Source organism: Ceratotherium simum, chromosome 20 (genome assembly GCF_057802395.1).
Source record: "Ceratotherium simum simum isolate JZ-2026a chromosome 20, ASM5780239v1, whole genome shotgun sequence".
Lineage (NCBI taxonomy): Eukaryota > Metazoa > Chordata > Mammalia > Perissodactyla > Rhinocerotidae > Ceratotherium > Ceratotherium simum.
This window is the reverse complement of record NC_141919.1, coordinates 53698997-53722105: the sequence shown is the minus strand read 5'-3', so window position 1 is coordinate 53722105 and position 23109 is coordinate 53698997. Positions and strand designations below refer to the sequence as shown.

General features: G+C 57.6%; 3 protein-coding genes across 16 annotated transcripts in view; 1 reads left to right on the top strand and 2 right to left on the bottom strand.

The window, feature by feature from the left end:
* SECISBP2 (SECIS binding protein 2) overlaps window positions 1-2808 on the top strand; it is a 40236-nt gene extending 37428 nt beyond the window's left edge. For 4 of the 6 annotated variants that reach the window (XM_087444777.1, XM_087444776.1, XM_087444774.1 and 1 more), the window contains 3 exons: window positions 839-993; window positions 1335-1527; window positions 1900-2808. In XM_087444777.1, the coding sequence (XP_087300903.1) occupies window positions 839-993; window positions 1335-1527; window positions 1900-2057 (506 nt within the window). In that variant the 3' untranslated portion in view covers window positions 2058-2808. The remainder of the gene's footprint in view (window positions 1-838; window positions 994-1334; window positions 1528-1899) is intronic. The other 2 variants (XM_087444778.1, XM_004428311.3) reach the window with 1 other exon arrangement.
* Window positions 2809-3842: 1034 nt separating this feature from the next.
* On the bottom strand, window positions 3843-18497 carry LOC147914466 (uncharacterized). Its single transcript, XM_087444240.1, has 6 exons — window positions 18424-18497; window positions 18234-18356; window positions 17502-17629; window positions 9157-9426; window positions 6099-6196; window positions 3843-5306 (listed from the first exon to the last, which is right to left on the bottom strand). Exons 1-6 carry the CDS (start codon window positions 18495-18497, stop codon window positions 5280-5282), a joined length of 720 nt encoding a protein of 239 aa, XP_087300366.1. The 3' UTR covers window positions 3843-5279.
* The window catches only part of LOC101403226 (semaphorin-4D), a 99363-nt gene continuing 94226 nt past the window's right edge, over window positions 17973-23109 (bottom strand). For all 9 annotated transcript variants that reach the window (XM_087444781.1, XM_087444780.1, XM_087444784.1 and 6 more), the window contains 3 exons: window positions 21200-21372; window positions 21050-21093; window positions 17973-20218 (listed from right to left, as the gene is read on the bottom strand). In XM_087444781.1, coding sequence (XP_087300907.1) covers window positions 19293-20218; window positions 21050-21093; window positions 21200-21372 — 1143 coding nt within the window. In that variant the 3' untranslated portion in view covers window positions 17973-19292. The remainder of the gene's footprint in view (window positions 20219-21049; window positions 21094-21199; window positions 21373-23109) is intronic.

Genomic DNA, 23109 nt, shown 5'->3' with positions numbered 1-23109 from the left:
GCCCTTCTGTTGTGTTTTAATAGTGTATTGACATTGCCCTGTCAGTCTGTTGTGTTTCTTGATAAATTTATTCCTCCCTATTGTGATTTTTGGTTGTGTTGTAAGTGGGGTTATCTCTTCCGTTATACGTTCTACCTGGGCGCTGTTTGCATGTCTGAAGAGTGGTGATTCTGCATTACTTGGGCGTACGCCCGTACTTAATTCCCTCTGTTGGTAGGAACTCTTCAGTGCTGTTGGCTTCTGGTCTGGCGGCACAGCACTCCCACACACAGCTGTCCTCGCTTCTCTCGGCTCGCAGGGCCCCTCCCTGCTCTTCCTGAGCACTGGCCTGGCTGGTGCCTTGCTGGCAGGCACTGGAAGGTGGTGGAGGGTGGTGAGTCATGGCATAGTCATGTCGTTGGGGCCATAGACATGGGGAAGGATCTTAGTGACCTCTCTGTGCTCCAGATTTCCATCTGTAAGTGGGTCCAGCCTCCCCTTTCAGGGTTCTTGTGAGGATGCGGGAGCTAATGCACACGAAGTGGTTAGACCAGTGGCCTGGCGCATAGTGAGTGTTCAGCAGATATTCACTAAGACTTTGTTTTCCCGGTAGGCAGCAGTGCCAGCGTTTAACTCTGAGGAAGTCTGTTTTGGAGAGTTGATTTCTCCCTGTGGCTGAGAGGAACGGGTACTTGCATCACAGTAACTCACTCTCTCCCAGGGAAACCTGGCTCGGGCCACTGACGAGTGACCAAGTAGCCGGGGAGCCTTGCTGCCTGTAGAAAATGGCCCTTGGCCACCAGTGTCACCACCACGCTCCCGTGATGCATTCCCTGTTGTTTTCTTGTCCTTCGACCAGGTGGGCTGGATGACACCCTGCACACCATCATTGATTACGCCTGTGAGCAGAACATTCCCTGTGTGTTTGCACTCAACCGCAAAGCTCTGGGGCGCAGTCTGAACAAAGCCGTTCCTGTCAGCGTGGTGGGGATCTTCAGCTACGATGGAGCCCAGGTGAGACAACGGGAGGGGCTCCAGCCTGTCCAGCCTGCTCGTGGGAGGGAGCCAGAGAGATGGTGGTTGTCTGTACTCCCCAGCAGAGCAGCCCCGAGCCTCGAGGGCAGCGCTTTTGAAGGCGGAGCTCCTTGTGAAACGGTGGCCTCAGTTTCCTGCTGCTGCCACAGAGGTGCCTCACACAGGCCTGAAGTGGAGCCTGTTTTTCCCTCAGGGCGGCATCCCAGCACCCCCAGTGGATGTCACTCTCCTTCCCTGTGGAGGGCACTGACACTGGTTTGCAGGGGACCCAGGTCCTCTGTGGTCAGGGGACGTCATCTGTGCTCTCACTTCTGCCCAAGGACCAGTTCCACAAGATGGTCGAGCTGACGATGGCGGCCCGGCAGGCGTACAGGACCATGCTGGAGAACGTGCACCAGGAGCTGGTGGGAGAGCCTGGGCCTCAGGCGCCTGCTGGCCCGCCCACACAGGGCCCCGGCTGCTCTGCAGAAGATGGCCCCCTGGCTCCCGCTGGGAAAGAAGAGCCACACTACAGTGAGTGCTGGGGAGGGTCTGGGGTTGGGGCCGAGCATCCTCTGCGTCTCCCTGGACTCTGATTTAAAGTCAGGGTTCGAGGAGAGCAGCACAGCCACTTGGCGGCAGGCCCACTGTGTCCTGGCCGTTGTCTGAGAGGGGTTCTCAGACCTGGGGAGTTGGGAGGGCTTGTCAGTGAGTGTCTCAGACAGCACCCGGAAAGAGGGTGGCTTGAGGACCACTGTGTCCCAGAGGGAGTGTGTCAAGACCGGCGTGTGCCGAGGTGTAATGCTGCTGCTCACAAAGTGGGGTTACAGTTCGGGATGGCGGGGTTCTGTCCCTGCCAGGCCCCGTCTGGGAAAATGAGCTACTGGGCAGCATGCTCTCCCGTAGAGACTGTCGCGACTGCCCCTGCCTGTCATCAGCTGTGCGCTGTCTCGTTTCCAGTTGAAATCTGGAGAAGACACCTGGAGGCGTACGGTCGATGTGCCCTGGAGCTGGAAGAGTCACTGGAGGCCTCCACCTCTCAGATGAGAGCCCTGAATTTATAAGGGGCGTGCTTTACGTGCGTTTGTGTATCGGGGTCAGGAGGGAGGTCTGAAGAAGACTCGGGGACCTTTTCTTGCCTCGTTCCCTCATTGACCTGCTGTGTCTGACTGTTGCATTGGGAGATGAAGCCGCGCGCGGGTACGTGGAGCAGCCTTCACAGGCATCCCGAGCTGTGTGTCCTGTGAACAGGCGCTCGGCTGTGCTGGTGGAAACCATCTCTAAGCCCTGAGATACAGCTCTGGCTCTCTGAGCACACTGTGAATCTGGACAATACTGGAAACGTGATCCTCAGAGTACTCTGCTGCTAAGGGAACGTCCTCTCCTCTGCAGCATGGCTGAGCCGGGTTTGTTTGCAGAAAGCACTTGGGGAAGTGTGGAGGTTCTCTCAGGTGGGGAGCCCGCACAGCCTGGCAGGGCCCCTTTCTCAGGACGTAGCCTTTCAGCTGCAAGATTTAGGGGTATTTGGAGGATTTGCTAAAATGAGCCTCAGAATGAAAATTCGTTCTCTAACCTGTGACCTTAGACATGAAGTATACCTGTTAGTTTTGATTTTTCAAAGAAACAATGTAAATTGAAGTTCCTAACTTTCAGTTTTGATAGTCTACAAATCTTTTCTTTCCTTTGTAAATGAACATATTCTGAATGTGGTTTCTGTCTTAGAGGCCAGGAGGATGGAAGTTTAGTTTCATATTTTCCTGTAAGTAAGAGGGCTTATTTATTTTGAATAAAAAGTGATTATTTAATTTCGCTGGAGACTCGGTCACCTCAGGCTTCTCATTGGTTCTGTCTCACTGGCTGTTCCTGCGTCTGGCTCTGTGCCTTCCGGGCATTCTTTGAACTGAAGGGGACGGAGCAGGGAGAGGTTTGCTGTGTCTGGACCTGCTATAATCTCAGACCCTTCGAGACACCGTTGTGGGCCCCGGCCTCAGTCCAGCCTGCGTGTCACAGAGGACGTGGCGGGAATGAAGTTGCCCTGCTTTGTGCTCGTCAGGCAGGCGCGTGTTGTGTTGGCTTTGAAAATACCGTTAGTTGAATTCAGTCCTGCCAAACGTCATGCCTCAGAGAGGTAAGTGGCCTGTGGTGAGCAAATGAAAGTGGAATAACAAGTCAGAAACGACCGCTGTGTGGACCGGGCTGGCAGTGTGGCCGGAGGTTGTGTGCGAGGCAGTCTGTCCTGCCGTCTGTGACACTCATTAGTCCTGGTGTGTGCCCTGTTTCTCTGTACACACTCGGAGCTGTTTATACGGGGGACATACTATCTGGTCACCCTGGTCCTGGTCACGAACCCTGGGTCCTGTCTGCGGGCTCCTCCCTCTGGCCGCCAGGAGGAACAGCGGCAAGGAGGTCTTCCCTGCCCTCCTGTGTTGATAGGTAGTGAGTTGACTGTATGGGTTTGAAAATATGAGATTAGTTGAGGATTAAGATTCCAAAATTGAATTATATGGATAAAATTAAATAGCTTGTTGCTCCAGTCAGCAGCCTAGAGTTGTAAAACTGATCAATCAAAAAATCATTTAAAAATCTCCGCTGGAGATACAGATCTCTGTGGGGCCCCGGGGTCTGTGGGGTGTGTTCAGCTCATCTGCGGAGAAGAGAAGCAGAAGCAGAGGAGGGGGTTTGACGTCACGTTCAGTGACCAAGGTGGTTTGCTTCTCACGTGACTCAATGCTGGGTTGCCCTGGTCACAGGGTGACTTTCCTGGCAGACACCACCCCTGCAGGTGACACAGTGACCTGCACTGTGCTGATGGTGTCTCCTAAGTACAGACTCACTTCACTGAGCAAACGTGGAACTCTTTACCTTTATTTTTTCCAACAGTGCCAAGAATCAGAACTCATCCTCACACCCACGTTTCCCAACAGAGCACCCCATTATGGGAACCCGAAGTGTCTGAATGTTCTGTTGAGCTTGGAGGTGCTCTGACCATATCCAGATTTGAGGGGGAGTTCTATAGATACAGCAAACAGCACCAAGGAAAAGGCCTGAATCGTAGAGCAGTTCACTCAGCAGCTGCAGGAACCACATGAGAGCTCAGGGATGTCTTACAGAAAACTGAGTCACAGTGCATGGTGGCCTGTGAGCCAGGTCGGGTCACTTGGCAAGATGGCCAGCCCCTGAGTGGGTGACCAGGGCGACAGCAACCCCGAGTCAGCTGTCATCAGGGCGCCGCGTTCACGCTGGATCCGGGAAGTGACTGGCGGGAAACACGTGCTGCTCTCCTGCGAAGGGCTGCAGCTTCAGAATGCGGGGTCTGGGACCAGGCTGTGGTCGTGAGGCTGAGGACACATCCGTAATCTGCGAGGGTCACAGGAGAAGTGTGGCTGTATTTTTAACAGAGGTTTTGGTTTTATGGTGGACTGGTGTTCCATCAAAAACTGTCATCCATCAGTCAAGAAGAAGTACCTGTCAGGTTACAGGCCGAGCCGCAGCGGGCCTGGGCCTTCACGTGCATGCGCACACCGCAGTCCAGAGGTACACCCAGAGACCCAGAAGCAGGGGTAACAACACACACCGTCGTGAGAGTATCGGACGTGACACCTTCACGACTGACCAGCTGCCGGCTTTTCTGCCACCAACAAGCTCAGTGCCCACGGCTGGAGCTGCGAGCGGATAGGAGCACCCTCAGAGCACTATAACCAGGACCGATACTCGGAGATTACTGAGGAATAACGATACTTGAGATCCACGTCAGCCCCCGGTCAGGACCTCACTGTCACTCGAGTGTCGGGGCACATCGTTTCCATTGGGAGCCTCGCCGCCCTCTCTGGTGTGCCTTAGGGTTGGGTGGCTGAGGTTGAAGGTGGGGACGTGCAGCAGGCATGGCTCACCAGCGGTCAGGAGGGGCCTGCTCGCACAGCCTGGCGTGACTCGGGCCACGCGGGAGCCCTCTGGAGTGGGACGGCGGTGCTTCTGGAGGAGGCTCCGTCATGCGCACTGCTCTCCTAGCCTGACCAGGCTCTTGGTAGCCTGTCCCCATCTTGGTTTCCTGTGTCCGCCAGACACGCTCCTCTGTCCCATGTAGGCACCTAAGCAAAAAAAAACGTCCTGGCTGCTGTTGCAGAGGGCTCGCCAGCCTCTGTGTTCTCCAGTGCCCGCCTGGGGAGGGGCCAGTTAGGCGCAGGCCGATGGCCACATCCGTGCAGGCGAGGCGGCAGTTCGCTCTCCTGGGGCCGGCGTAGGAGTGGGTGGCAGGTGGCAGCAGGGCCGACACTGCCTCCTGGCGGCTAAAAGGTGTCCTGGTTGCAACTTTCCTAAGAGAAGAACGTGGTCTGAGTTCTTGGCAGGGCAGACAACCGCCCCCCACTCCCCCCACCACTTCTCCCACAGACTCGCAGATGTGGTCTGATGCCTCAAGTCTCCCGACTCGTGTGGTGCCCCGTGGGGGGGCAGCAGGGCCTGCAGGAGGCGAGCCTGAGAGTGCTGAGCCTGGAAGGGGTCAGTCACAAATACTCCGGCTGTGTTGGCACAAGAAAAGCCTTGGGCAGCCGTGGAACCCAGGACGCTGTGAGGCCTCGGGTTGGAGCTGTGGCAGCCCCTTCTCCGCGTGGCAGCACATCCCTCAGAAAATCTCTGGCCTTTGTGGTGGCCACCGAGAAGACTGCGCCAGGGACTCGGGTGCCCAGGGCCGCCTCCGCCTAGGTGGGGCCTTCTAGGAGTGTCTGTCTAGCTGCACCAGTGCTGGGAGGGTTTCCCACCACCCCCGGGCTCCCTGTTCCCCCAGCAGGCACCCAGCCAAGAGCAAGCCACCTCCACGTTTCCTACTGTGTCCAGGGGTGGGGGTGGCTGTGGGGGTGCATCTAGCCAGAACCAGCTGGTCCTGCTCTGCCCACCGTTTCCCGCCTGACTTCAGTCTCCTGTAAGGCCCCCAACTATGCTGCTTCCCCCATAGGAGTTCAGCCCAGATTCAGAAAGCAGAACTGTTCTGCAGGCCAAGAGGAAGCATGTGGGCCTCACTGGCAGAAGGGGCCCCAAAAGATCCCCCTGGAGGCAGTGGCTGCTATGCCGGCCTCCTGCCCACCCCAGGCCCAGCTCCGGCCACGTACCCACGCCTTCCTCCAGGTCTGCATCATTTTTTCATGCTCCCCGGCCACAGCCCTCCAGGCAGCGAGCTCTCTGCTCCATTTCTCCTGGTGGGTCACCTCTGCAAGACAGGAGCAGGGCTCCAGGTCTCAGCTTCACAGGGCTCCATGGCACCTTGGGTGCCCATGGTCCACAGGCCACGCAGAGAGCCAGGCACTGGTGGGTGCCGGCTCCTTGGTGAGGCGTCTCGGCTGGGCTGAGCCTGGTGCTCTTGGGTAAGACGTTTATCCCTCTGGGCCTCGCCTTCCTGGCCAAGGGGGCTTCCACAGTCAGCATCCCCACCCGCCCTTCCCCAGACCCAGCTCCGGTGGCAGCTGCTCCCTAATGCTCCAGGCTCCAGGCAGGAGAAGGGACACCTCCTGGGTCAATGCAGAGACCCTGGGGCTCAGGGCAGGTGGGCCTGCTGCCTCCTCTCCCCTCGAGTGAGGCTGGGAGCTGAGGCTCAGAAATCAGCTCTCTACCCAGGGCCAGCGTTTTGTGACGTCACTTGCTGCTTGCTCTGCACGGCCTGCCCTGTGTGTTTGATCTTGGATTTTGAAAACAAGTTACTTGCAGGGCTGCCCTAACGGTACAAGCCTTACAGCCGTCGTCTGCCTCTGTAGACACAAAAGGGAACGACGTCCTTGCTTTGGACCACAGCTCTTGTCACTCGTCTCAGAAACGGGTTCCAAGAACCTGAGCCTCTGTGAGAGGAAGCAGAACTGAGTGGGCCTGGTGCTCGTGGCACAGAGGTGTCTCCACTGGGCCTCCTCTTTGGTGTCTCCTGCCTGTAGAGGGACTGGGGTATAGAAGTGCCCGTGGTCAGAGTCGAGTCCTACTCCTACTGCTTGGTGAGTTGTGTGACCTTGGGTGAGTCACTTCACCGTGTCATCTGTGTCCTGGGGTGACAACGGTTCCTACCTCACAAGACACCTGGATTAGACGAGGTTAAACATGCTGGGCTTCAGACTGCCTGGCTGCCTCTCTGGCCGCTGCATAGCTACGTGCCATAGCAGTGCTCACCTGACTTCTGGGAAGACGTCACGTTTACACGATTATTCCTTTTATCCTGACAGTAACAGGCAGTGCATTTTACAAAAATGAAAAGAATGGAGGTTCTGGGTGGGAGTGTATATTTGCAATTATTTTTTCTCTCCCAAACCCCCCACTAAGATGACAAAAGACCTTTTAAAATAATATATATAAACTCTTGAAAATGGACAGAGAATAGGGGAGGAAATAGCAAAAACTTGGGAGTTGACAAACCGAGGGGCCAGTGGAAACAGACCCAAGAGAGCTGAATCCTAGGCCGGCAACAGGAATGAGGAGCAACCTCACACAAAGGCCTGGAAGCTCGGCACTGCGACAGGGCTAGGAGGCAGGTTGCTTCAAAGGCGGTTAGGCTGAAGCAGGGCACCCAGGCCCCTTCCCCACTCTGCCCCCCTTGCTGCAGAAGAGACTGGTGGTTTCGGAGAGCACAGGACGGGCTCTCGGCCTGGGTTCCACCGAGGGCAGGGCCCTGCCTAAAACAGGATCGGGGGCGTTCACACACTAAGTGATGGGACTCAGTCCTCCTGCCCACCCTGACCCTGGAGGGCCTGCTGCTCAGTGTGAACTGGGGGGACCCGCCGAGTCAGCGTATAGTTGAGCATGCCCTTCCCCAGGGCTACAGCCCACAGGGAGGTGGAGAGTGCTGGGCAGCCCGGTTTCCCTGGCATTAGTGCACGTGGGAATCACATGGAGACCTCAACACGGGGCTCCCAGGACTTCTAGTCCAGCAGCTCAGGTAGGTCCTGATGCTCTGCATTTCTGACGATCCCCCTGGTAATATGAATGCTGCCAGTGCCGAGACCACAGGCTGGGGAGAAGGGCCCCCAACCGGAGGGGTGTTCGTGCCCTTGTCTTAAATGTACACGGACGATCAGGGTGGTCAAGACTTCTGAGGGAAAGAGACAAAACAGACAGAAAAGGCAACCGGGAGGGAGAAGAGGACTCCAAGAACCTCTCTCGGTAACCTCGGCAGCCACGCAACAAGAACAGAATGCAACAAGAAAAGGACAGCACAGAAGCTCTGATACAAACATGCTAGTGAGATGAACACACAGTAACCTGTGCAAGAGAGCTGAGAAAAACTCACAGGGGTAGGTGGGAAGGTGGGGAAGTGACAGGAAAGAGCAGACGGACGAGTGGAGGTCCAGGCCAAGTAGCCCAACATCGTGGAAAATAGTTCCAGAAAGAACAGAGAGTGAAGTAGAGAAGAGTGAATAAAGGTTCAGGATAAGTTGCCAGAGGTGAAGGGCGGGGCTTCCACAGGAAACAGGCCCAGCTGGCGTGAAAAGACCAAGGCGCCATGAACCTGCACAGAGCTCAGAGCACTCACAGGAGGTCATGGGCAGAGTGGAAGCCAGAGGATGGGAGCGAGCCTCCAGCACTCAGAGAATGCCTTCAGGCCAGCACCACGCCTCTGTGGACTCTCATCTGAGAAGAGGGACGGGATCTCCCCACATTGACGTCCCCGTCGCCTGTCTGAGGCAAGCTGAGGGGTGAGTCTAGGAAGGAATGCTCGGGTGACAGGACACATGGCCCAGCGGGAGAGGAAGGAGGCTGCAGCCTCCAGGTGCGGGGCAGCCCCGGGGAGGCGCGGGGCAGCCCCAGGGAGGCACAGGGCTCCAGGGCAGGGGGTTGGAGAGGCTGATGGCAGGACACCGGTCCATCTACAGTGACCAGGCAGTTAGACGCTTATGGGGTCTGCTGCAGGGTTAACAACAGCCAAGAACAGTTAACCCACACGAGAAATCCTAGTAGATCTGGGGCTCAGCCAGCCTCTGATGTAACACATGTTCTTCCAGGAGGATGGGGCCTGGCAGCCAGGGTGTAGTGTATGGTGTGTGAGCGTGTGTGTGTGTACGTGCTAACTCATCACTCTCAGTGAAGGCCAGTAGGCACTCCCTGACTGAAATGGCATCCGCAGCGTGCGGGCAGAGATGGAGGGTAAACATCGAGAAATCCTGGCCTGAGAGAGCTGTGGGCCGGTCCGCTTACCGTGTCTCATCACGGAGACCCGCACTCTGGAGGTGCTGTTCCCGGCCGAGGAGAGCGCGGAGCAGCGGTACTCGGCGCTCTCTCCGATGGCGTCTCGCAGCCAGCTGAGCACGTGGACCTTGCCATCAGGCAGTGCGTGGGTCTGCACGGGGACACACGTCTCCAGTTCGCGCCCATTCTTCTCCCAGATGAAGTGAACGTCCGCGGGACCTGGGAGCACACAGACCTTCTCCACCCATGTCCCCTGGACCCCACTAGTACCCACAGGAGCTGCCCCAGCTCAGCGGCCGGGCGGCCCAAGTTGGGGGGCCTTTGTTGTCCCAGGTGGACTGAAGTGATGGCGCAGCTTTCGGCACAGTCCCTGCCCCTCCCCTGGAGGAGGCCTGGGGGTGGTTCCCGCTGTGGTCCCCAGTGACCCCCGGGAGAAAAGGGGCACAGTCTGACCCGAGCGCTCCCTGATCCTGGCCTTGCTCGGATGCCTTTTCGAAAGTGCACCTGCACACCTGTGTCCCTAGGACACTCGCTTAGGCTGTCAGGGGGTGTGGACTGCTCCCAGCTGGGCCGGGGTGCTGAGAAGGGCTGAGGGTCTGTCCTAATGAAGTAAGGACTTGGAGGAGAGTGGACACTGCAGATGGAGGACAGGCCAGCACCTTTCTCCCACTCTGGGCGCTGGCCCCCGGCTGGGCTCTGAGCTCTGCGGAGCTGGGCTTGGGCCGGGGAGCACCGCACACACACCTGGGCTTCCAGCCTCGCACTCGGGACCTGGGACCAGTTTCCAGCCCAGGGCCAACGGGAGAGGGTGGTGGGCCGGGAGCAAGACCTGGGCTCTAGTCCAGCACCAGCAGCAGCCTGTTGGCACTGGCTTCCCATCTGTGAAGTGCTGCTGGACCAGCCCTGGGGCCCCAGGGCCGTGCTGAGTCGGGCCCACCTCCTGTCCCCTACTCAGGAGCAAACCAGCCAGGGCAGCCCCACTTTGATCTGCTCGCACACTGGCTTCACTCAAGTTGGCTGAAGGAAGGACTGAAGGCAGGTTCAAACAGCCCAGCTGAGCACCGCTGGCTCCTGCCCAGGTGTGTGTGGACCCCCGGCTGAGCTGGGACAGTGGCAAAGGCCAGGCCAGGCCCTAGACCGTTCTCAGCAGCTCAGGGGTCTGCCCTGGAGCCCAGGCCGGTGAGAGCCGAGCAGGACAGGTGACACAGGCCTCCTCCCTGCAGTTCCTGGGGGACGTGCAGACTCTTTGTCAGCCCCTGTCCCTGCTGCTCCCAGCCTCGGTGGTGGGGGCTGGGGCCAGGCCCTGCCAGCCCACACTGCTCCCCCTCACTTCTGCCTGTGCCAGGCGGGCACCCCAACAGCGTGGATGAGGGGCGCCCTCCAGCCTCCCCCGGGGGCCCAGGGACCTGACTCCCTGATGAATGTCCTCGATTCCGCGTGGACGGCACCAACTCCAAAGGGGCAGCTGCGAGGCCGGCCTGGACCACAGCAGCCCCGCCTGATCACACCACCACCTGAGACTCGGCTTTTAAAAGCTAGATTCTCCCTAGATGCCCCCCAACCGGGGAATGATCTAATACAACGTGTGTGGAGGACGGTCAGCAGTGCAGGAAGGACTGTGTCTGTCTACCTGTGCTGGTTCACTGAGCGGGAGAAACAAGTGACAGAGCCCAGGGACTAAAAGACCAGCGCCGAGGCCACGGGCGTTCGGGTGTGCGGGCATGTGGGGTGCGCACGGCCGGAGGCAGGTGGGGAAGGTGGGCGAGGCGGGGGCAGCGAGTTCTCTGTCACGAGCCGGGTGTCTTAGAAGGAGCAGAGATTTCCGGTTTAAGTAAGGTTACTTTCAGTGGATTCCCAGCAGGATCAGGTCCCCGTGTGACCCACCTGGCACCTCTTCACCCCTGTCTGATCCCTTCATCAGGGACTCACCACGTTCAGGATCCTCAAAGAACCTTCCTCCCAAGGGAAAGTCAGACCCTTGAACAGGACAGTCCTAGGAATGAATCCAAGGCAATGGTCGGAACACGGAGGAGCCACCAAAGCTGTGTCCGTTAAGTGAGACCTCGGGAAATGTGACAGCCACCCGTGTTGTCGTTCATTAGGAATCATGTTTAAGAAGATTAACACAGAAAAATTCTAATAACATTGTGTTGAAAAACATAAGTGCACGTGTGTACGTGTGTATATGTGTGTGTACACGTGTGTGTGTGTGTGGACACATTCATGCATATACACAGAGAAAAGGCCTAAAAGTGGCCACATTGCTGGTGGTGGCTGCCTTCGGGGGGTTAAATTTTTGGTTGTTTCAATTTTGCTCTTTATACTTTCCTGGAGTTTCCAAATTCACTACAACAGACAAATATTGCTTTTATTATAAAAATAAAACTCTATTTTGAAATAAAGTAACGTGCCACAGACTCTGAAGGAAATTCTGCAAGATGTTCAAAAGTGGTTCGCACAGCAGCCCGCTGGCCATCCTGGCCTGGCGGATAAGCCCTCACCGGTGTGTTTACCGTTTTCTCTGCAGGATTGTTTTTATTATCTCACTCCATAATTAGTTTTTCCCACTCAAACTGTTTTGTACCGTACCCCTCGATAACTCTGTCTCTCCACACACACACACACACACACACACACACACACACCTGAATCCATGCACTCACCCATATTTGCACGTCCACACATGCACATCTACACACGCCCACATCGACGCACGGCTACCTAGATGCCCATCGGCCGTGCACAGATAGCTGTGCCTGCCTTTGACTGCCGACCTCACCGTATGACACCACATTCTGTTGCCATTCCCAGCTGACGGGCGTCTCACTGCAACTGAGCCCCGTGAGGCATTATGATCAGGAACCTGAGACTTTTCTTTGAACGGACACTGATGTCAGGTCTAAAAGGGCCATCTCCTCCCTCAGCCCCAGCACCGCCTGACGGTGACGTGCACTGAGGCCTCTCCTGCACTGGAGCCACCAAGGTGAGTCACAGGAGCTTGTGGAAGGTTCTCACGACCAGGCCTGGGACAAGGAATCTGGGTGTCCTGAGCTGGGGCTGAATCGTTGCCCCGAACCACGTGGGCCGGGACCTTTCAGGAGCAAAATTCCCAGAAGACCCACAGCCCCGGGGGCAAGGACAGGACGGAAAACACTTACCACGTGCACCTCCATCATGAGGACATTCTTAAGCACCATTAAATGTGCTTTAAATGTGTATTTAACTGTAGTAAAACATTAAAAATGTTAAAGAAGTACTTACGTTCCATTTATTCTTTTTAAAACTATCCAACTCATTCTGAATGCAGAGGAGATTAAAGAGAGAAGGAAAGGGAGAATTAAAACTGGTCCACAGGGCCACCTCACTGTGACACCAGTGGGGACCTGGGCAGCAAGCCAAACACATCCACCCCACAAGGCCTGCTTGGGAAGTTCGGCGTGCCGGCAATCCTCCCAGCCGCCCCTGGGCTGGCAGGAGTCGACTGCGTCCCCGCAGCGGCTGAGCGGTCGGCCAACCGGGAAGGTGCTCTGGGCCCTGGGAAGGCTCCTACAGCCTCGGGTTCCAGCACCCAGCTCGGGGTCGAGGCGGTGCAGGGGCTGTTGGCTCCATCCTGCCCCCAACCCACCCCACACCATCTTGGGGGACACACTGGTGCAGAGCTGACTCTACTTTGTGACAAAACCAGAGCCCCTTGGAGCAATAGCCTCTCACCGAGGGAGACCAACCCATCCTGGGGGTGGGGGCCTGAGAGCCTGGAGTGGGAGAGGAATATGATGGGATCCACCCCGAGTGCTCGGGCCACATCCCTGACGGGTGCCCCCATTGCCATCTGTGCAGCTCCATGCAGGCAAGCCTTCCTCCAGACATCCTGGTGCATGTGGTCTACTCTGACCCCAGAGCCAGTTGCCATGGGGCTGGCCCACCTCCCATGCTCACGTCCAGGGTCTTCCTGCCAGCTACTGGGTTCCTGGGTGCACGCCTCAGGGAGCTGTTTTCTGAGCACCCAGAAGCTGCATGCACCAAGGATGCTCACGCCTGATCCCCAGGACGGGGCGTTTCCCTGCACGACCCAGGGTCTGACACTGCACAGAAATCAAGAGGACCCGGGTGGGAAGGAAAGGGGCTCTCTTGGGTCGCCACTGCACCAACTTCATCAGCTTTCCTCCTCAGGGTGTCCCAAGCCTGTCACAAAGCTGCTGGGGCCCTGTGGTCAGCTGAAGTATGACCCCTAATATCCAGGTCCTAATCTCTGTAACCTTATGAGGCAAAAGGTGCTTTACAGACCACATGGTGGGAGGTGCAGGAGGCACCTGCATGGCGCCCAGCTTCATGGGGGGCCCTGGAATTCCCTGTGCGGATGACACTCCTGCACACAGGGAGACCTGGGAAACCAACGACAGGCCTGCTCTGCTGTAAAGGCACGTGGATTAGCATGAACAGGAAAGAAAGACAGCTTCTGGAAAACTGCCTCGTCAGACACTCAGATCGAGACTCCAGCACAGGGATGGATCCGAGGATCAGCTGCCCCCACAGCTCGGCCTTGGCCTCTCAGGAGCCCGGAAATGCACACCCGCACCCATGGTCACTGGGCGCTCCGAGCCCAGGACCCTCTGAGCCCTAGGCCGCCTTCTGCACCCTGCCGCCCCTCCCTGACCCCTGTGGCGCAAAGGGCTCTGATTTCTAACGTCGCAGTTAAAACATAAAAGGCCACCCAAAACCTGAATATCCACGTTACCTAAAGTAGAGAAAATCCATTCTTAGTTTTAAAAATGACACGGCTCCAACTTTGACATAGAAAGACAGTCACGTCAGGGCTGGGGGCAGGGCCCACAGGGTAGAGAAAGACTCCACTTCTGGTAAAAAATTATACAGATCTATTTCCGTGCGTATACCTGCCTGTGCAAATGCACGATCTGCATGTGCTTGTGCACAGACACATCATCATCAAGGGCTACTGTCCACACGTGCGTATTTCTCTACGCCAGCGTAAAGCTCGGTGTGCTCAAGTGCGGCAGGGGGATGCTCCCTTTGCTCATATGGACTGTACTAATTTTGCCACGAGGAGCATGGATTCATTATTTCAGAAAAGTGAAACACAACCAGACCACACGCTTACGTAACTTCGCCAGCTCAGGACCCCTTTTCTCTGCTTGTCAGCATTTTCCTAACCCTCCAGAAGGCACATATCTCCCTCCAGAATGGAAGACAGTCAGCAGTTCGGAGAACCATGCCCAAGTCTGGAATTCTGCCTCCCCACGCCCAGGCCCCAGGTCCTATGGATGGAGGCGTGGCCACAAAACCCAATGGGCAGTGTGCTTTGCACCCAAAAGAAACACGCGTGCATGTGCATGCACATACACACCTGAATGCACACACACACACTCCACTGGGAAGATGAGGAGACAGAGAGGAGACAGTGAGCCGAGGAGCCCCAGAGTCACTGAGCTCCGAGGCCATGCCCGCCATAAGAAGCTGGCCTGGCCTTGGTCTGCCTGAACCTGAGGCACTGTGACACGGCCTCATAGCCCCGCTCTACGGGGACCCACTGCCCAAGCCCAGGGGGACGGCACCGGAGTACCCTGGAAAGGGAGGCACCTGCAGCCACAGAGCAGGAACCAACACGTCTGCAGAGCCCCGGCTGAAAAAGAAACTTGGCATTCAGTTCTGAAGGGACATGCTCGGGCCGCCCCGTCCGCCAGGGCAGGCTGCCTCTAGGAACCGCGGGTTTCCTGGGTGTGGATGTGAACCCGCTTGGCTGAGGTGGGTCTTCACCATCAGTGGGTCCCTGTGGCCACCTCCTGCTTTTGCTGAGAGGGTGGCGTGGGAGCAGCCTTCGGGGTGGCAGGAGGCTGCACGGCCCTGCACCCCCGGGGATGAGGCCCTCCTGCCCCAGCTGTCTCCAGGGCCCGCTCTTCTCACCCCCGATGCCCGTGGGATCTCCCTGGAGGACCCAGCACACCACGCCCACCTCCAGAAGGCGCAGGAGGCCCCAGCTAGGGGTGTGTGTGTGTGGTGTGTGACTGTGTGGTGCCTGTGTGGGGTGTGGTTTGTGGAATGTGTATACGGGCATCTGTGTGTGACACATGGTATGTGGTGTGTGTTATGTGTGTGTGTTTGCGGTGTGTGACAGTGTATATGGTCTGTGTAGTCATGTTGTGTGTGGTGTGTGTTGTATATGTATGTAGTGTGGTGTGTGTGTTGTGTATTGTGTATGTATGTGGTGTGGTTTATGGGAGGGTGTGTGTGGTCTGTGCAGTGTGGTATGTGTGGTGTGATTTATGTGGTGTTTGGTTTGAGTGTGGGTCTGTATGTGTGTGTGGTGTGTTATGTATGTGGTGTGGTTTATAGGTGTGTGTGGTGTGTGCAGTGTGGTGTGATTTATGTGGTGTTTGGTTTGGGTGTGGGTCTGCGTGTGTGTCTGGTATGTGTGTGTGGTGTATGGTGTGTGTTGTGTGTGGGTGTGTGTGTGAGGGGCATGTGTATGTGGGGTATGGTGTGGTATGTGTAGTGTGTTGGGGTGTGTGTGTTGTATATGTGTATGTGTGTGGTGTGGTTTATGGGGGTGTGTGTGTGCAGTGTGGTGTGATTTATGTGGTGTTTGGTTTGTGTGTGTGTGGTGTGTGCAGTGTGGCGTCATTTATGTGGTGTTTGGTTTGTGTGTGTGTGGTGTGTGCAGTGTGGCGTCATTTATGTGGTGTTTGGTTTGAGCGTGGGTCTGTGCCTGGGTGTGGTGTGAGGCATTCAGCCCGCCCGGGCCCTCTGGGTGGCCTCGTGACACGGCCCTCAGTGGCCCTTCCTCCTGGTGGGACAGGACGCCTCGGGCTCCCTGGAAAGGCCGGTCCTTCCCGGGAGGCCTCAGAGCCTCAGGCTGCGGCCTCAGTGGCACAAGGGAAGGTCCCGGATGGACAAACAATTCTGGAGAACACAGTGCACACACGAGGAGGGGCAGGGGTCCAGGCCCCAGTTTCCCTCTGTTCCATCCACCCTGAGCGCTGGGGGACACTCTCCCCAGCGTTCTCCAGGCTCCGGTGCTCCCAGCTCCTCAAGCCACTTCTCCCGCTGGGGCTGCCAGACCACAGCTGAGCTCCTGATCCTTCGGTCCTGCCAGGGAGGTGCTGGCAGGAGATGGAAGTCGGGAGGAAGAAACGACTCTCAGCTTCTCGAAGCCCCTCAGCAGCTGCAACAGCAGCACAGGCAGCGTGGCCCACGTGGGGAGGCTTCGGGTCCCAAGGCCACGTGAAGGCTCGTGGCCACTCGGGAGGCAAGGACGGCTCTAAGTATACCCTGCTTCTGCCTGTGGCCAGCAGTGGCTTCCCGTGGTTACTATGTTTTGGGGAAGCGTACCGCCCCTTGTCCCCAGACCTCCCGTCATCTTGGGAACTGAAGCCCTGCACTAAACTCCCGTGTCTGCAATACCCAGAGTGGTTTCTGTTCTGATCCAGCCGCGAGATCATTTTCCCAGGCACCAGTCTTCATCCTCTCCCAATCCCAGGGGCTGTGTGCACGAACGCGTGTGTACATGCACACACCCAGCAAACAGGTCACACACACCTGAGCAGCTCACATTTAAGAGCATACAGATCCCAGCCACGTGGACTCCTGGCCACAAGGCCCTCCTGGAGCACCAGCAAGGGGCCCCAGGACCGTTGCCAGGTTGTGTGACCCAGCACTGAGCATCCTGCCCTCCCAGTGACAAGGAGGCTCCATGTGTGCCTGGGAGGCCACCGCAGGACGGGCCTGGGAGGCTGACGCGGGTTCCGGGGTGGCTGTCCCCAGGGAAAGACGCTGGCCAAGGAGCCATCTGCAGCCCAGGCGCACTGCAAACGTGGCTTTGGCTCCGTCCCATCCCAGTGTGATCCGACACGGGGCCAACACCTCCCAGGCCCCGGGGGTGCACTAGACTCAATCTTTTTGGAGTTTAAACATCATAAAGCAAGAGATTTGCCCCCACTCTGGAGGCTCGAAGTTAATTTTTCAAATCTCCAAATGCTACACACAGTACCCCTCAATGGTTCGCAGACATTGAAGTTAGGATACGCCAGTGACTGGCGAGCCGTAGCCTCTGCGCCATGTCCGGCCCACCCCGGGGTTTCAAAATAAAGTGTGGTGGGCACACAGCCAGGCCCGCGTTGGCAGCTTTCAGCTCCGAAGGCAGAGTTGAGAAGTTGCGACAGAGACCACCCATGGCCACAAAGCCTCAAACAGCTCACATTTGGCTATTTGCAGAAAAAGTTGGTTAGCCCCCAGTGTCCGTAGGAAAGGAGACTAAACTTCTGACGGGCGCAGCCAGGAAGGTGGTGCTCGAGGAGGAGGCCCCAGCCCCAGTCCCCCACCTGGGCAGGTGCCCCGCTCACCTGTGGCCTGGCAGAAGAGGTGGAAGGTCCCCAGGGCATGCACGTGCTGGGCCTGGTCGCTGAGGAAGGGCGGCAGCAAGGTGACCCTCGGGCGGCGGTCAGGCCCGGAACCCGAGGCCGGCCAGGGGCTTCGGGGAGAGGAAGATGAGTCAGGGCCCAGACAGGACAGGGAGGAGGACCCCGGAGGAGGGAGGGGCATAGGAGATGAGGCTGTGAGACAGAGGACAGAAAAGAAAGAGGCTCTGAGGCAGGAGTCGTCAGGAACACACCGCATGCAGAGACAGGAGACAAAGCACAGAAGAGAGGGGCCCAGCGCCGCCCTGGCCCCGCCCGAGCCGTGTGTGGAGGGGCAGGAGACGCGGACCCCGGCCCGGGCCGTGTGTGTGGTGGGGCAGGAGAGGTGGCCCCCCACCCATCAGCACTCTGTGGAGGGAGGGAGCCCACGCAGGCTCAGTAAATTACGTGCACACATTAAGGATATAAGCTTCTGGTTTATTCGGTTACTTTCCAAATGTATACAATTCAAAGTAGAAAAATAAAAACAAAGTAAATCTTATAAAACACAAATGTTTACACCAAAGCATTTGAATCCTATCATGCTGGAAGACGAGACTGTCCACATAGGCACACAAAAATCCAGAGTTTATTGCTCTTTGCCACGGAAAAAAGTCTCCTCTTGTGGGCGTCTGGAGAGGGGAGGTGGAGTGCGAGATCAGCCACAGTGGACCGGACCGCCCATTCGCGCCCTGGGACGGCACCAGGCCCAGCAGGTCCACGACGGCAGCGTTCGTGGGGCTGTGCTGGCCACAGGGCCATCCGTCCACCGCCGCCCAGTTCTCTTCCAGTTGTGGAGAGCTGTCAGGCCAAGGAGGATGTCCAGGCCGTGGTGGGTACAGGATGGAAGCAAAGGGAAACAAGAGACGTTCGGACGACCAGCGAGTCTTGGTGAACGTTCGCCTGTGCGGACAAGAGGTCTCGACCAGCAGCCATGGGCATCGGGTTGTAAGACGCTCATCCCCTCAGCTCTGGGCCGGCGCCACAGTCCCTCGCTCTAAACCCCATGTCGTGGGACAGTCCTCCACTGCCTTCTCCTCTTCAAAAGAGTCAAAGCAACAGAAAAAAGTACAGAAAGAAAATCTCTCTGAAAACGAGGCTTCCCTCGAGGAACAAAATTAAAAAAAAAACTAAGTGTGCTCAAGAGATGGTTTTGTCCACATTTCTAAAAGCAGAAAGAATGCATTTAGCAAAAGTAAGTTTATCCCTGAGAATCTCAAGCAACGTAAGCCATATCTTAACCTAATATACAACAAAACCTAGAAGATGTACATCTTCTAAATATTAAAACATCTGCTTTAGTAATTTAAAGAACAAATGGCCTGACGCACCAATACAATTAAAGCAAAATCCTAAAAAGTAATTCTGTGGAAGGAAAGGTCTGTGCCAATCTGGACAACAGGCAATAAGTTACCAATCTGATAAATGAAAACGTCATTTCCAATCTGGAATTAAATTATCTCTCAGTGGCTGCTGGGCGGGGGCGCGCAGGGACAGCTGTTCCCGGGCCAGGGCCGGCCGCCACCTTCCCCACTGCCGCCAGCTCCAGGCGCTCCGACCCACCAAGCGACGCCGACACGATGCTTGCTGTTTTCCGAAAGGACAAAGAGAACCAACTCACAAGCTCGACCCAAGAAGAAAGACACAGAAGACGTGGGTGGCTGACGACGGGCTACCTACGCAGCACTGGACGAGGCTACTGCACGGCGACACACGAGACCTCCCCGTGAGCGGACCTCAGTCCCCGTCCGCGTCCGAGTCAGCGAACTTGAGCTCACACTTGACGTCAAATGGCCGGTCCCGGACCGGGAGGTCGTCGATCCTCTGCGAGTCCTCCCGGTCGGTGGGCACCCTGCTAGCCATGGTGTCCTGCTCGGTCTCGTAGCCAGTGTCCAGGGCTGGCTTGGGCTGCCCCCCGTTCTGCTGCGAGAAGCTGCCCTGCTCCACCAGCGTCTCCTTCACGCTCGGCTCACAGTCGGAGAAGTCGGCCACGGGCTGCTTCTTGGCGAGCAGCACGGCCGAGCGGAACTTCAGGCACTGGCTGGGCAGGTAGCCCTTGTAGCAGTTGTAGGAGACGAGGCAGAGGCAGAGGACGAAGAAGACGACGAAGAGAAACATGAGGACGCGGTTGTCGCCGGACTTGAGATACATCGTCTTCTCCGTGTGGACCCCGGGGACCACGTCGATGACGATCTTTGGTTCACGGGACGTGCTGGCGGGCGTGGGGCTGGAGGGTGGGGCGACAGCCCTGGGCGTGGTGACCCGCACAGCCGGGGTCTGGGGAGACAAGCCTTGGGTGGGCCCTGCTGACACTCTGGGGGTGACGCCACCACCCTCTGTCCGGGCGGCCGGCAAGGTGGAGGGCACTGGGGTCCGAGGGACCACCCTGACCTCCAGGACGTGCTTGGCCACCACCTGCAAGACAGTCTTGTTTCTGACCCTCTCCTCCGACAGGCACTGGTACACCCCACTGTCTCCTGCCGACAGGTTGAAGATGAACAGATTCTTCCTGCCCCCCAGGCTGTACTTGGGGCTCTCGGCCTTGAGCGCACCGTTCTGGAATTTCCACACCACCCGCGCCAGGTTGGACTTCTGGGAGCACTTGAGTTCGGCTGTGTCGCCGTGCTTGAAAAAATGCTGCTGGTAATGTTCTTTAATTTTATCTGGAACATTAAAATAAATGTGCACAGCATCAACAACCCTGCCTGCTACTTAACTCCTTTTAAAGATAGGTTAATACGCATAAGAGAACACAAGAGTTTCACCCACTGCAGCAATATGGAATCTTCCAGAACAACTAAGGAAATAAAGACATGCGTGACCTAAAAGCAATGAGGAACCCCGGATGGCAGCCCACGGGATAAAGAAATCAGAGGCAACTCTAAGCAGCAGAAATCCCATTGTGCAGCCTGGCTTCCTGGGAGAAAACCCGCCAGGCCGGGGAGGCTGAGCAGTGGCCAGCTGCCCGTTCCAGGAGCGACACTCTGGGGGAGACACCGCACGCTTCTGCCGACAGCGACCCGGCAGGTTAGCCTTTCTGTGCCCTCCTCCTAAACTCATCTTAAGTGATGACAGCTGTCGGGTGAGGGACGGGAGGGCAGCAGCCTAGGGCCTTCCGCGGGGACATGCCTGACCTCCTGGCAGGTGGGGGGTCACCCGAGGGGAACGGGGACTGATCCCGCCCGTTCACAGAGGTTTAGGCTTTGTTTAACGAGCCCCGAGCTAAGCAGAGGAGACAGGCATCTCAAGAGCAGACGTCACAGTTTGGGATGGAGGGTGCTTTCCAGAAAAGAAATACACTCTATGTGGCTTCAAACATCCTTTTCTGCAACAAAAGGGACAGAGAAACATCCCAGGGTCTGCCACGAGATACTTGACCTCTGTGCCGAGTAGAGAAAGAAAAACAAAATGTGCAAAATGCCACAACACTGAAGCATGGTGAAATGATCACAAGACCTGGCCGTGAAGGGAACTGGCGAGACGGAGCAACTCACCGGGGCAGGTGGACGCGTCTCCACTCATCTCCTGAATCAGACCCCTGCAAGACAAGCAGGCACCAATCACACACATGCACTCGCTCTTCACGCGCTCTTTGCTGGGGGGTGGGCGGGGCCCCCCATGCGGCGCGTCCCCCCGGCCGGTACCTCCTGGGGCCATTGGTCTGGTGCAGGGCCACGCAGGCAGAGGCGGCCGGGCTCCAGGCGCAGTAGGGGTCCCGGGTGAGCACGCAGTCCACGCAGGTGCCGTGCTGTCCGCAGAAGGCCAGGGGCGCCTGCACCACGCCCGAGCTGGAGCCAGCATAGACAAACCTCCTACCCTGTGGGTGTGAGACAGAGGAGGGTGGGCACCGGGTGCCAGGGGCTGCTTCTCCTTTTCTGGGGAGAGAGGATGAAGCATCGTCCCGTGCGTCCTGGAGGAGGAAAAGCCTCCCTTGGTCAGGACTGGAGTGAGGCTGCATCAGACCCACGACAACCTGAATCACAGCATCGTGACAACACAGGCCGTGCGTGGTTTCCAAGCAGAATTGGCATGCTAACTCGGAGTACCTGGGCCTCAGTCTGTCGTCTGCCCTCCCCCGAACCTGCCATTTGGGTGCGCTTCTCTGCGCCACCTTTGGGGGTAGAGCTGTTCAGCCCCCCTCCTCGTGGAGGGAGACCACTAGCCTGACACTCCCAGCAGCCCTCCTGGCCAGAGGCCAAAAGGCACCACCTCTGAACCCAATCCCATGCCTGGCAGACATGAGCAGTGGGGTGCAGACAGCCTGTGTCAGTGTGTGAATCCAGCACGGGCCCCGAGGGAAGCGGGTGGAGAGGGAACAGAACGTTCGTAACAGGAGTCAGAGAGGTAAGGAGCATTCGCTCATCACCTGTCCACACCTACAAGGGATGAAGACGCAGACGGGAACCCGAGCCACACTCAGAAGCAGAGAGCAAAGCAGGCTCCTGGAGCTCTGGCACACCGGGCTCGGGCGTCTCCACCCTCGGCTAGTTCTGTCGGCAGAGAGCCCGGCGCACGGCAGTCGGGGCTGGACGACTGCTTTACTAACTGAGTGGGATGGGGTCTCCCCACAGACGTCCCCCCGGTGCACACGGCAGACGCCAGGCCTTCAAGCAATTCAGGCACTTGGCGCTCACTTTCTCTGCCCAGAAGCCCCCATCTCACCTCAACATCCTAGAAAGACCTCTCTGCTAACACCCAGAGATTCCCAAGTTTACACAGGACTTAGTATTCTAGACTCAGAGGACACACGGCCTTCATCCTCAGAGGACACGTCCTGGATTAACCTCAGAGTCTGGCTGGAGCTCAGTCCCCGGTGTCCCCACAGATCTCCAGGCCTGTGATCCACTGAAGGCCACAGGTCACAGACCCACCATGTGCGAGCACAGCCAAGAGAAAGGGAAGTCCCCCTCCGTGGCGGATTCAAACTGGGACAGCAAGTGGCAAAGAGAACCAGGGCCGGCCCGTCCACGTCGGTGGAGACCTGAGCAGATGAGGCCACGCGCCCGCCACATTCATAAGAAGGAAGAGGATGCCGTCCCAGGTCACAGTCGGGGACCACGTGGCTCCCAGAGGTGAGGGAAACTGCCCTGGGGCGAAAGGCCAAGTGGGCCACTTCAAAGGGCCAGCGGGGCCACAGAAGAACCCTGGCAAGGGCGGGGACACTCACGCAGAGCAGACCAGGATTCAGACACTGCCCAGAGAGCCCCGCCCGACACCTCGCCAGGGAGGGCGGCGTGGGTGCAGGCCCAGCGGGCTCCCTCGTCCCCGCCCCTCAGGCCGCGCAGCCCCCGGCTCTCACTCCTCACAGGGCTGGGCTGAGCGCATGAGAAGCAGAAGTGACCGCGCCTCATTGATTCTCATTAACGAACGTGGCGGGGACGGGGACAGAACAGCACACTGAGACAGGGCACGGGCCCGCGGATGTGCACGTCAGTGGGGGAGCGGGCCCCGGGTGACTGCGCCTGAGGGCTCCCCACAGACAAGCATCAGCCGCTGTGGGGTCTGAACACATGCCCCAAACCCCTCAACACTTCTCCCTCCAGGAGTGGGCTTA

Bases quoted from the DNA above. Each gene is read 5' to 3' on its own strand.
- LOC147914466 (XM_087444240.1), bottom strand. From the start codon at position 18,497: ATGCCCATGGCTGCTGGTCGAGACCTCTTGTCCGCACAGGCGAACGTT. The intron at 6,197-9,156 runs GTAAGCGGACCG...CCTGTCTTGCAG, and splicing joins GGTCTCCGTGATGAGACACG to AGGTGACCCACCAGGAGAAA. The intron at 5,307-6,098 runs GTACGTGGCCGG...TTCTTCTCTTAG, and splicing joins AGACCTGGAGGAAGGCGTGG to GAAAGTTGCAACCAGGACAC.